At 52.1% G+C, this 12,477-nt stretch overlaps 1 protein-coding gene across 1 annotated transcript; it reads left to right on the top strand.

Moving 5' to 3' along the window:
- Positions 1-1,159: 1,159 nt before the first annotated feature.
- Positions 1,160-12,127, top strand: LOC116464665 (deleted in malignant brain tumors 1 protein-like; the record flags this gene model as incomplete). The annotated part of the gene is made up of 11 exons (XM_058435147.1): positions 1,160-1,520; positions 2,921-2,950; positions 3,844-3,902; positions 4,128-4,224; positions 4,665-5,023; positions 7,441-7,783; positions 9,187-9,216; positions 10,002-10,040; positions 10,799-11,122; positions 11,688-11,748; positions 12,098-12,127. Coding segments are annotated over exons 1-11 (1,733 nt in total), but the record flags the coding sequence as incomplete, so codon positions are not given.
- Between the last annotated feature and the right edge of the window lie 350 nt (positions 12,128-12,477).

Here is a 12,477-nt window from a genome sequence, read left to right as displayed (position 1 = left end):
GCCAGAAACCTGATTCCTGATTGTCCCCTGGGCAGCCCCTGGTTCCCATAACATTTTGGCTGCCAGTGTCCAAGCCTGAGCAATGGCATCTGATGTCCTAGTCAGTCCATGCATCAGCAGATGTGGGATGGCATGGTGGGGGGCATCCTCTAACGGATAGAAAGATACCCCAGGATTAGAGAAGTGGAAGGCTTAGTCTGGTCTCCAGCAGGACCTTTGTCCCTGGATGAGTTCACAGCAGAGGAGACCTGGGCAGACACATGGGAGCAAATGGCAGGAACAAGAAGTGGAATTGTTGCCAGGTTGATTCCCCCTCCCAGAGATCCTTTTATTCTGTGCCTTTTCCCTTCAAGTCTAATTCTGTCTTTTCCTTTTGTTGCAATTCACAGATGCTTGGCTGACTTTACATGCATCAACAGCAGGTAAATAATCCTCTCACCCCTCCCTAGGGCTCACTAACTCTGGACATATTTTGTGTTTGAAACTGATAGGATGAGGCTTGACATGGGCTTCTCTGTTTTCATGTCCCTGTGGGTCACGTGGGAGGAAAGTGGAATCATTGAGGAGCCAGTGCTGGGTCTGATGTTTGAGGATGGAGGGTGCTGGTGACCTGTCTCCCATGGAATCCTGTTCCAAGTGGTCAGGAAAGATCCTCATCCAGGTGCTCAGGACGAGCACTGGAGGGCTCCTTAATGCTACTGGGACCTCATTCCTGGCCCTCAGGCCATGGGATCCAGTCCTCTGAAGAGTGGGTGAAAGTGCTGGTCCCTGCACCTGTGTGGCTAAGGCCTTGCCATCACTGGCAATTTGCCAGAAGGCAGAGAGGACCATGCAGGTGCCAATAAGCTCCTGAATATGGAGGGGGTCTAGGCCTGCCATTTGTAGCTGTGTAGCTCCATCATGTGTGCACCCAGAGTGAGGAGTGGGGTGTCCATTCCTGTCCCCTCCTCTGGAGTCATACATGCTTACCCATAACTTGAGCTTTTATAGACTTGAGTAGAATAGGGCATCATTTTTTCCACTATGACAAAGCTTAACCTTTGGGTGCAGTCATCTTCAATGGTGACTGTGTGCCCTGGTGACTTTGGCACTTGTATTCAAACTTGACTACTTTGCCCACTGCCCTGAGTGTTGTCCATGCCTTTTTCTTCACCTCATAATGGAGATGGATGAAGGGTTCTTGTGTTCCCCTGTAGGATCTGAATCCAGTTTGGCCCTGAGGCTGGTGAATGGTGGTGACAGGTGTCAGGGCCGAGTGGAGGTCCTATACCGAGGCACCTGGGGCACCGTGTGTGATGACAGCTGGGACACCAATGACGCCAATGTGGTCTGCAGGCAGCTGAGCTGTGGCTGGGCCATGTCAGCCCCAGGAAATGCCCGGTTTGGTCAGGGCTCAGGACCTATTGTCCTGGATGACGTGCGCTGCTCAGGACATGAGTCCTACCTGTGGAGCTGCCCCCACAATGGCTGGCTCTCCCACAACTGTCAGCACAGTGAAGACGCTGGTGTCATCTGCTCAGGTGGGCCTCCAAGACCTTGGGCTCCCTCTCTTGGGGTAGATTTTGCTCAGGAAGTGAGGTCTCATTATGTTCTGATCTCCTCCCTCAGAGCTTTTTCAACCTTTCCTATGTTTCTGATATCTCCTTAGCTCTCTCCTAGTAAACTGCATGAGTCTTCATTGCCAGGTTTTGAGAAGGTCAGAGAGGACAATGGGCCAAAGTGAAATAAGGGTCATGCCTTTGTTCACCTACTGAGGCAGCGCAAGCAGAGGGAGAAGAGGAAAGTGCCAGGTCTTTGCCTTTTAGTGTGGCTGGAAAGGAGTAACTGGGGCTGGTTTGTTCATGAAGAAAGAGGCTGATTTGGGTCTTGGCTTTGCAGGCTGCATAGGAGCATGGTGCAGGCATCTGCTCAGCTTCTGATGAGGACCTCAGGCTGCTTGTACTCCTGGCAGAAAGGGATGGGGAGGTGGCCTGGGCAGAGGTCACATGGTGAGGGAGGAAGCAAGAGAGAGCAAGAGGGAGGGCCCAGACTCTTTTCAACCACCAGCTCTTGCTAGGAACTAAGAGAAGAACTCACCCCGACCAGGGAGGGCACTAAGTTATTCATGAAGTGTTGGTCTCCATCACCCAGACGTGGTGCATCAGGCCTCATGTCTAAACTTGGGGATTCAATTGCAACATAACACTTGGACGTGACAAGCCTCCAAAGTATAGCACCCTGGCTCTCCAGGGTTCCATCTTTCCCCTACTGAAAGATTTTGCATAAGGGTTACGTGGATGAAGCACATATAGGGGATGGGGGAGGGACTGTCTTACTGGGAGGAGCCCAGAACCAAAGGCTCCTGCTAGGAAGTGCAGTCTTCTGCTGAGGCCCAATAAGATGGTGTCTTAATAGAGACACAAGGCTAGGAGTGCAGATCTGTGTCTGTCCATTTCTGGCCTGGGATTTGGGGGCTGTGAGTCCTTGACCACAACTTCCTCCAGAGCACTGCAGTGTCTTGCCTGTGCACCGGTCTGGTATGGAGCGTGCAGCCCCCATGAGGCCTGCTAGGCAAAGCATTGTTATGAATGCCTGTGGGCTGGACTGGAACATCACAGGCAGGACTTTGGCTGGAATGGCCTCCTCACATTTGCTGACTCAGGGACTACTAAGATGTGCAAGGGAGAGGGTTGGTTTTGTGTCAACCTGATTACTATGGGCAGACACAAGGTTAATCACCTTGGAGTTGGCAATAGTGGACAGGATCTGCCCAGACACCCTCTAAGGAGCATCTCTGTGGGGATGTGAATGGCAATGCCCTCCCTCTGTGATGGGGACCCAGGGTGGACTGAAGGCATGACCTGTTTAGTTCCTTCTACCTTTGTTCCAATTTTGCCAGCTTCTGTACAGTGCATCTGATCTGACCTCCTCTTTCTCACAGCTGCCCACTCCTGGTCGACGCCCAGGTCAGGTGAGTCCCCAGTGTCCTTCCTTGGGATGTCCCTTCTCTTTCTGCAAAATTATCCCTTTCTGCACTCCACAGAGCCCTCGTTCTTCTCAGAGTGGATATTTCCTGGCATACAGTTTTCCCCTGCTCTGTAACTGAGACCCTGGAATGGCGCTTCTGAACCAGACAGGGTTCAGGAGGCTTCTGTTTTCTGTTCCATTTATCTCAGCTTTCATGAAGCAGTTTCATACTGTCCCAACGGCCAACCCTTAGAGGTTTAGGAAGTGGCCTCATATTTAATTAGCTTTGGCCCTTTTCTATTCAGAGCTGATATGACCTTCCTGAGAATTGAGAGTGATTGCCAAAGTCTCCTGGGAAGCCAACGTCAGCTAAAGCCTTAAACACGGCTGCCTCCATGGGCAAGCAATGTCAGTGCAGGCCTGATACCTCCATTCCTCACTCCTTCAAACACCCCAGATTCTGCAGGGCTACATCTGCATCCAGAAGAGGCATAGGCCATGCTCGGGCAGGGGGAGGGATAATAAATATTTCTGGTGCCTCCACTTACTGGGAAAACTGATACCCCTTTGGTCAGCTCCTTGGTTTCCCTAACATTTTAGCTCGAGCTAGTGGAGTTTCAGCAATGGTGTTAGATGTGCCCATCAATGCATGTGTCAGTGCATGGAACAGGCTAACCCTTTGTGACTGAGAAGAGGACATCCCACACTTCAGAGGCAGGAGGGATCGAACTGGTCTCCAGCAAGGCCTATGTCCCTTGCTGAGCTTGCTGAGCTGCAGACTTGGGCAGACATACGGGGAACAAGTGGCAGGACCCAGAAGTGGGGTAGTTTTCATGATGCTTGCCTTCTCCGGAGTCCTTTCCTTTTGGAGCTTTTCACCCTCAACTTTAATTCTAGCCTTTGTCTTTGTTGCAATTACAGACACGTTGCCGACCATCACCTTACCTGCATCGACAGTAGGTAAATAATCCTCTCACTCCTCCCTAGGGCTCACTCTCTATCTCTGGACAAATTTTTTTTTCTGAAAATGATAGGATGAGGGTCAAGGTGGGCCTCTCTCTTTTTCATGTCCCTGTGGGTTGCATGGGAGGAAGGTAGAGTCTCTGGGGACCCAGCTCTGGGTCTGATGTTGGAGGCTGGAGGGTGCTGGTGACTTGTCTCCCGTGGAATCCCGTTTCAAGTGGTCAGGAAAGATCCGCATCCAGGTGCTGAGGAAAAGCCCTGGAGGCTTCCCTAATCCTACTAAGGCCTCATTCCTGCAGCCCATGGACTGCAGAGGTGTGAAGAGTCAGTGAAAGTGACTGTCCCCGCACCTGTCTGGCCAAGGCCTTGTCATACCTGTGAAATTTTCAGAAGCCAGACAGGACCATAGGATTGCCACCAAGCTCCTGATCATGGGGAGAGCCTGGCCTGCCTACTGTAGCTGTGTAGCTCCATCCTGTGTGTACTCAGGTTAGGGAATGGGGTTTCCATTCCTGTTAACTCCGGTGGGGTCACAGGTGCTTCCCCAAAACTTGAGCCTTCATAAACCCAGGCAGAATACGGTGTCACTGCTTCTTTGACTTTGATGAAGCTGAATCTCTGGTTTTATTCATATTCAAAGGTGACTGCCTGCCCAGGTGACTTTAGCCATTAGGACCTGCCTTGAATGTGGAATATTCCTTAGATTCTTGACATCCTGATAGGGATGGATGAAGGGTTCTTCTGTTCCCCTGTAGGATCTCAATCCAGTTTGGCCGTGAGGCTGGTGAATGGAGGTGACAGGTGTCAGGGCCGAGTGGAGGTCCTATACCAAGGCTCCTGGGGCACCGTGTGTGATGACAGCTGGGACACCAATGATGCCAATGTGGTCTGCAGGCAGCTGGGCTGTGGCTGGGCCATGTCAGCCCCAGGAAATGCCCGGTTTGGTCAGGGCTCAGGACCCATTGTCCTGGATGACGTGCGCTGCTCAGGGAATGAGTCCTACCTGTGGAGCTGTCCTCACAATGGCTGGCTCTCCCACAACTGTGGCCATGGTGAAGATGCTGGTGTCATCTGCTCAGGTGGGTCTCCAGCAATTTGGGTTTCCTCTCGTGGGGTAGATTTTGCTCAGGAAGGTCTTATTATGTTCTAATATCATGCAGAGCTTTTTCAACCTTTCCTATATTTCTGATATCTCCTTAGCTCTCTCCTAGGAAACCGCATGAGCCTTCACCACATTGCCAGGTTTTGAGGAGGTCAGAGAGGACAATGGGCTAAAGTGAAATAAGGGTCACACCTTTGTTCCCCTACCGAGTCTGTGCAAGCAGAGGGAGAAGACAAAAACGCCAGGTCTTTGCCTTTAATGTGGCTGTAAAGGAATAGCTGGTTCCAGGTTGTTCATGAAGATAGAGGTTGATTTGGGTCGTGGCTTTGCAGGCTGCATAGGAGCATGGTGCAGGCATCTGCTCGGCTTCTGCTGAGGACCTCAGGCTGCTTGTACTGCTGGCAGAAGGGGATGGGGAGCTGGCCTGGGCAGAGGTCACATGGCGGGGGAGGAAGCAAGAGAGAGCAAGAGGGAGGGCCCAGACTCTTTTCAACCACCAGCTCTTTCTAGGAACTAAGAGAAGAACTTCCCCCTGACCAGGGAGGGCACTAAGTTATTCATGAAGTGTTGGCTCCCATGACCCAGACATGGCACATCCAGCCTCACCTCTATACTTGAGGATCCAATCCCAACATGAGTCTTGGATGGGACAAACATCCAATCTATAGCATGCTGGCTCTCCAGGGTTCTACCTTTCCCCTACTGAAAGGTTTAGGTGAGGGTGAGGTGGATGCAGCACATATAGGTGTTGGGGGAGGGACGGTCTGGCTGGGAGGAGCCCAGAACCAAAGGCTCATGCTGGGAAGGGAAGGTCTTCTGCTGAAGACCAATCAGGAGGCATCAGACCAGAAACACAAGGCTGGGAGTGGAGACTTATGACTGTCCATGTCTTGCCTGGGTTTTGGGGGTGTGAGTGCTTGACTGCAGTTGCCTCCAGAGCACTGCAGTGTCTTGCCTGTGCACTGGTCAGGTGTGTGGCGGGCAATGCCCATAAGGCCTGCTGAGCAAAGCCTTGTTATGAATGCCTGTGGGCTGGGCTAGAAGATCACAGGCTGGATATTTTTTTGCAGGAGTGGCCTCTTCATACTTGCTGACTCAGGGACTGCTAAGATGTGCAAGCGAGAGGGTTGGTTTTATGTCAACGTGATTACTATGGGCAGACACAAAGTCCTTCAAACACCCCCAGATGCAGCAGGGCCCCATCTACATCCAGAAAGGCAGAGGCCATGCTCAGGCAGGGAGAGAGATATTAGATATTTCTGGTACCTCCACTTGCCAGGAGACTTTATACTCCTTTGGGCAGCTCCCTGATCCTTCTAACATTTTAGCTCTAACAATCAGAGGCTCAACAATGGCATCAGATGTGTCCACTAGTCCATGTGTCAGTGGATGGGGCAGGCAAACCCTTTGTAGCTGAGAAGAGGACATCCCAGACTTCAGAGGTAGGAGGGATTGGACTGGTCTCCAGCGAGGCCTATGTCCCTTCCTTAGCTTACTGGGCTGAAGACTTGGGCAGACATATGGGGAGCAAGTGGCAGGAACCAGAAATCGAGCAGTTTTCATGGTGCTTGCCATGTCTAGAGACTTTTCCTTTTGGAGCTTTTCACCCTCAAGTTTAATTCTAGCCTTTGTCTTTGTTGCAATTAAAGACACGTTGCCCACCACCACCTTATCTGCATCAGCAGTAGGTAAATAATCCTCTCACACCTCCCTAGGGCTCACTGTCTACCTCTGGACAAATGTTTTTTTCTGAAAATGATAGGATGAGGGTGAAGGTGGGCCCGTGTTTTTCATGTCCCTGTGCGTTGAGTGGGAGGATGTTGGAGTCTCTGGGGAGCCAGTCCTGGTTCTGGTGTTGGAGGGTGGAGGGTGCCGGTGATCTGTCTCCCATGGGATCCTCTTCCAAGTATCAGGAAAGATCCTCATCCAGGTGCGGAGGACAAGCCCTGGAGGGCTCCCTACTCCTACTGAGACCTCGTTCCTGGCCCTCTGGCCATGCACTACAGACCTACAAGAGTGGGTGACAGTTTCTGTCCCTGCAGCTGTCTGGCCAAGGCCTTGCCATCCTTGGCAACTTGCCAGAAACCACGGAGGACCATGTGGGTGCCACCTAACTCTTGAACATGGGGACAGCATGGTCCTGCCCTCTGGAGCTGTGGAGCTTCATCCTGTGTGTGCCCAGAGTAGGAAGTCGGGCGCCCATTTCTATCACCTCCACTGGGGTCACAGGTGCTTCCCCAAAACTTGACCCTTCATAAACCCGAGCAGAATAGCGTATCACCTCTCCTTCCACTGTGATGAAGCTGAACCTCTGGTTGCAGTCATATTCAATCGTGACTGCCTGCCCAGGGGACTTTGGCCGTTAGGAAGTGCCCTGAGTGTGGAATGTGCCTTAGATCCTTGACCTCCTGATAGGGATTGATGAAGAGTTCTTCTGTTCCCCTGTAGGACCTGAATCCAGTTTGGCCCTGAGGCTGGTGAATGGAGGTGACAGGTGTCAGGGCCGAGTAGAGGTCCTATACCGAGGCTCCTGGGGCACCGTGTGTGATGACAGCTGGGACACCAATGATGCCAATGTGGTCTGCAGGCAGCTGGGCTGTGGCTGGGCCACGTCAGCCCCAGGAAATGCCCGGTTTGGTCAGGGCTCAGGACCCATTGTCCTGGATGACGTGCGCTGCTCAGGGAATGAGTCCTACCTGTGGAGCTGTCCCCACAACGGCTGGCTCTCCCACAACTGTGGCCATAGTGAAGACGCTGGTGTCATCTGCTCAGGTGGGTCTCCAGCAATTTGGGTTTCCTCTCTTGGGGTAGATTTTGCTCAGGAAGCGAGTTCTCATTATGTTCTAATCTCCTCACTCAGAGCTTTTTCAACCTTTCCTGTATTTCTGATATCTCCTTAGCTCTCTCCTAGGAAACTGTATGAATCTTCACTACATTGCCAGGTTTTGAGGAGGTCAGAGAGGACAATGGGCCAAAGTGAAATAAGGGTCACACCTTTGTTCCCCTACTGAGGCAGCGCAAGCAGAGGGAGAATAGGAAAGCGCTGGTCTTTGCATTTTAGTGTGGCTGGAAACAAATGGCTGGGGCCAGGTTGTTCATGAAGAAAGAGGTTGATTTGGGTCTTGGCTTTGCAGGCTGCATAGGAGCATGGTATCTGCTTGGCTTCTGCTGATGGCCTCAGGCTGCTTGCGCTCCTGGCAGAAGGAGATGGGGAGGTGGCCTGAGCAGACGTCACATGGCGGGAGAGGAAGCAAGAGAGGGCAAGAGGGATGGAAGGTCCAGGCTCTTTTCAACCACCAGTTCTTGCTAGAAACTAAGAGAAGAACCCACCCCTGACCAGGGAGGGCACTAAGTTATTCATGAAGGGTTGGCTTCCATGACCCAAACATGGCGCATCAGGCCTCACCTCTATACTTGGGGATCCAATCCCAACGTGAGTCTTGGCTGGGACAAGCATCCAAACTATAGCACGCTGGCTCTCCAGGGTTCCACCTTTCCCCTACTGAAAGGTTTAGGTGAGGGCAAGGTGGATGCAGCACATATAGGCATTGGGAGAGGGATGATCTCACTGGGAGAAGCCGAGAACCAAAGGTTCATGCTGGGAAGAGAGGGTCTTCTGCTGAGGCCCAGTAAGGAGCCATCAGACTGGAAACACAAGGCTGGGAGTGCAGATCTGTGTCTGTCCGTGTCTGGCCTGGGTTTTGGGGGTGTGAGTGCTTGACTGCAGTTTCCTCCAGAGCACTGCAGTGTCTTGCCTGTACACTGGTCAGGTGTGGGGCGGGCAGTGCCCATGAGGCCTGCTGAGCAAAGCCTTGTTATGAATGCCTGTGGGCTGGGCTAGAAGATCACAGGTTGGATTTTAGCTGGAGTGGCCTCTTCATATTTGCTGACTCAGGGACTGCTAAGATGTGTAAGTGAGAGGGTTGGTTTTGTGTCAACCTGATTACTGTGGGTAAACACAAACTTAATCACTTTGGAGCTGGCAGTAGTAGACAAGATCTGCCCAGACGCCTTTCAAGGAGCATCCTTTTGGGGACGTGCATGGCAATGCCTCTCCCTCTGTGATGGGGACCTAGCATGGACTGAAGGCGTGACCTGTTTAGTTCCTTCTGCCTTTGTTCCGGTTTTGCCAGCTTCCGTATAGTGCATCTGATCTGACCTCCTCTTTCTCACAGCTGCCCAGTCCCGGTCGACGCCCAGGCCAGGTGAGTCCCCAGTGTCCTTCCTCAGGATGTCCCTTCTCTTTCTGCACAATTATCCTTTTTCCCACTCCACAGACCTAACCCTTCTTACCTGTGTGGATGCTGTGGGTCATACTATTTTCCCTGCTCTGTAACTGAGACCCTGGCATGGAGCTTCTTAACCAGACATGGTTAAGAAGGTGTGATCTTTCTAAGAATTGACAGTGATTGCCAAAGTCTCCTGGGAAGGCAATTTCAGCTAAAGCCTTAAACATGCCTGTCCATGGGCAAGCAATGTCAGTGCAGGCCTGATACCTCCATTCCTGACTCCTTCAAACACCCCAGATGCGGCAGGGCCCCATCTACCTCCAGACAGGCAGAGGCCATGCTCGGGCAGGGAGAGAGATATTAGATATTTCTGTTGCCTCCACTTGCCAGGAGACTTTGTACTCCTTTAAGCAGCTCCCTGATCCTTCTAACATTTTAGTTTCAAGTGGGAGTTTCTCAGCATTGGTGTCAGATGTGCCCATCAGTCCATGTGTCAGTGGATGGGGCAGGTAAACCCTTTGTAGCTGGGAAGAGGGCATTCCCCACTTCAGAGGTAGGAGGGATCGGACTGGTCTCCAGTGAGGCCTGTGTCCCTGGCTGTGCTTCCTGAGCTACAGACTTGGGCTGACACGTGGGGAGCAAGTGGCAGGAACCAGAAATGGAGGAATTTTCATGATGCTTGCCTTGTCCAGAGACCTTTCCTTTTGGAGCTTTTCTCCCTCAACTTTAATTCTAGCCTTTTTCTTTGTTGCAATTTACAGACACGTTGTCGACCGTCACCTTACCTCCATCGACAGTAGGTAAATAATCCTCTCACCCCTCCCTAGGGCTCACTCTCTACCTCTGGACCAATGTTTTTTCTGAAAATGATAGGATAAGGGTCAAGGTGGGCCCCTGTCTTTTTCATGTCCCTGTGCGTTGAGTGGGAGGATGTTGGAGTCTCTGGGGAGCCCGTCCTGGGTCGGGTGTTAGAGGGTGGAGGGTGTTGGTGACCTGTCTCCTGTGGGACCCTGTTCCAAGTATCAGGAAAGATCCTTATTTGGGTGCTCAGGACAAGCCCTGGAGGGCTCCCTACTCCTGGGACCTCATTCCTGGCCTTCTGGCCATGCATTGCAGACCTGCAAGGGTGGGTGAAAATTTCTGTCCCTGCAGCTGTCTGGACAATGCCTTGCCATCCCTGGCAATTTACCAGAAGCCAGAGAGGACCATGTGGGTGCCACCAAACTCTTCAACATGGGGACAGCACGGGCCTGCCCTCTGGAGCTGTGGAGCTCCATCCTGTGTGTGCCCAGAGTAGGGAGTGGGGCATCCATTCCTGTCACCTCCACTGGGGTCACATGTGCTTCCTCAAAATCTGAGCCTCCATAAACCCAGGCAGAATGGGGTATCACCTCTCCTTCCAGTATGATGAAGCTGAACCCCTGCTTGCAGTTGTATTCAATCATAACTGCTTGTCCAGGTGACCTTGGCCATTAGGAAGTACCCTCAGTGTGCAACGTGCCTTAGATCCTTGACCTCATGGTAGGGATGGATAAAGGGTTCTTGTGTTCCTCTGTAGGACCTGAATCCAGTTTAACCCTGAGGCTGGTGAATGGAAGTGACAGGTGTCAGGGCCGAGTAGAGGTCCTTTACCGAGGCTCCTGGGGCACCGTGTGTGATGACAGCTGGGACACCAATGATGCCAATGTGGTCTGCAGGCAGCTGGGCTGTGGCCGGGCCACGTCAGCCCCAGGAAATGCCCGGTTTGGTCAGGGCTCAGGACCCATTGTCCTGGATGATGTGCGCTGCTCAGGACACGAGTCCTACCTGTGGAGCTGCCCCCACAATGGCTGGCTCACCCACAACTGTGGCCATCATGAAGACGCTGGTGTCATCTGCTCAGGTGGGCCTTCAAGAGCTTGGGCTCCATCTCCTAGGCTGGAGTTTGCTCAGGAAGAAAATCCTAATTACATTCTGATCTCCTCACTCAGAGATTCTTCTGTTTCCTATATTTATGTAGTCTTGTTAGCTCTCTGCTAAGAATCTGTATGAATTTTGCTACAGGGCCTGGTGTTCCTGTGGTCACTTAGGACAGGGGACCAAACTGAAACAACAACCCAGACTTTATCCCCTTCCCGAGGCAGTGCAAGGAAGAGGCAGAAGAGAAAACTCCTGGCTCCCCAGGGCTCCATTTCTCCCCAGCTGAGTAGCACTGGGTGAGGGTGTCATGGACACAGGACAGACAGCAATGCAGGGGAGGAATCCTCTCACTGCAAGGAACTCTGAACTAAAGATGCTTGTCTGAAAGTGGGTTCTCATCTGAGACCCAGTGAGGAGGTCTGGAAATAGAGGCTCACGAGTTAGGAATGCAAATGGGTTTCAATTCATGTCAGGCCTTGGTTGGGTGGGGTTGGAGTCCTTGACCTCAGGTCCTTTCAGAACGCTGCTGAGCATTGCCTGTGCCCCAGGTCTGGTGTGGAAGGGCAGCCCCCATGAGGCCAGCCAGCCATGGCCTTGTTATTGCCTGTGGTCTGGGCTTCAAGATCACACAAGGGATTTTGGCTGGAGTGGCTTCCTCAGCCTTGCTGACTCAGGAACACCTAAGACGTGCAAGGGAGAGGGTTGGTTTGGGGTCAGCCGGGTTACCCTGGGCAGACACAATGTTGATCACCTCAGAGCTGGCAATGGTGGACAGGATCTGCCTTGACCCCTTACGCGGTGCATCTCTGTGGGGATGTGCATGGCAATGTCCCTCCCTGTGTGATAGAAAGTAGGATGGACTGAGTGTCATACTTGCCCATTTCTTTCCCTCCTCATTCCAGTTTTGCTGACTTCTGAGTAACGTGCCTGATCTGATCTTCTCTTCTCTTTCTCACAGCTTCCCAGTCCTGGCCGACACCCAGTCTAGGTAAGTTCCCAGTGTCCTTCCTCAAAATGTCCCTTCTCTTTCTGCCCAATCATCCCTTCCCCACTCCACAGAGCTCTCCTGTTTCACTGCGTGGATACTGTGGGGCATATTATTTCCACCCCCAATACCAACTGTGTAACTGAGACCCCAGCACAGCGCTTTTTAAACACACACGGGATTCAGGAGGCCTCTGTCTTCTTTTCAATCCCTCTCAGCTTTCATGAAAGAGTTTCATAGTGTCCCAGTGGACAACACTTACAGGTTCAGGAAGTGGGCCCACGTTTAATGTGCTCTGGTTCTTTTATATTCAGGACTCAGATATTGTTTCTGAAAATTGAGGGTGTCACTCT

This window comes from Hylobates moloch, unplaced genomic scaffold, assembly GCF_009828535.3.
Source record: "Hylobates moloch isolate HMO894 unplaced genomic scaffold, HMol_V3 SCAFFOLD_1225, whole genome shotgun sequence".
Lineage (NCBI taxonomy): Eukaryota > Metazoa > Chordata > Mammalia > Primates > Hylobatidae > Hylobates > Hylobates moloch.
The sequence above is the reverse complement of the archived record's forward strand: the minus strand, read 5'-3'. Positions and strand labels throughout refer to the sequence as shown.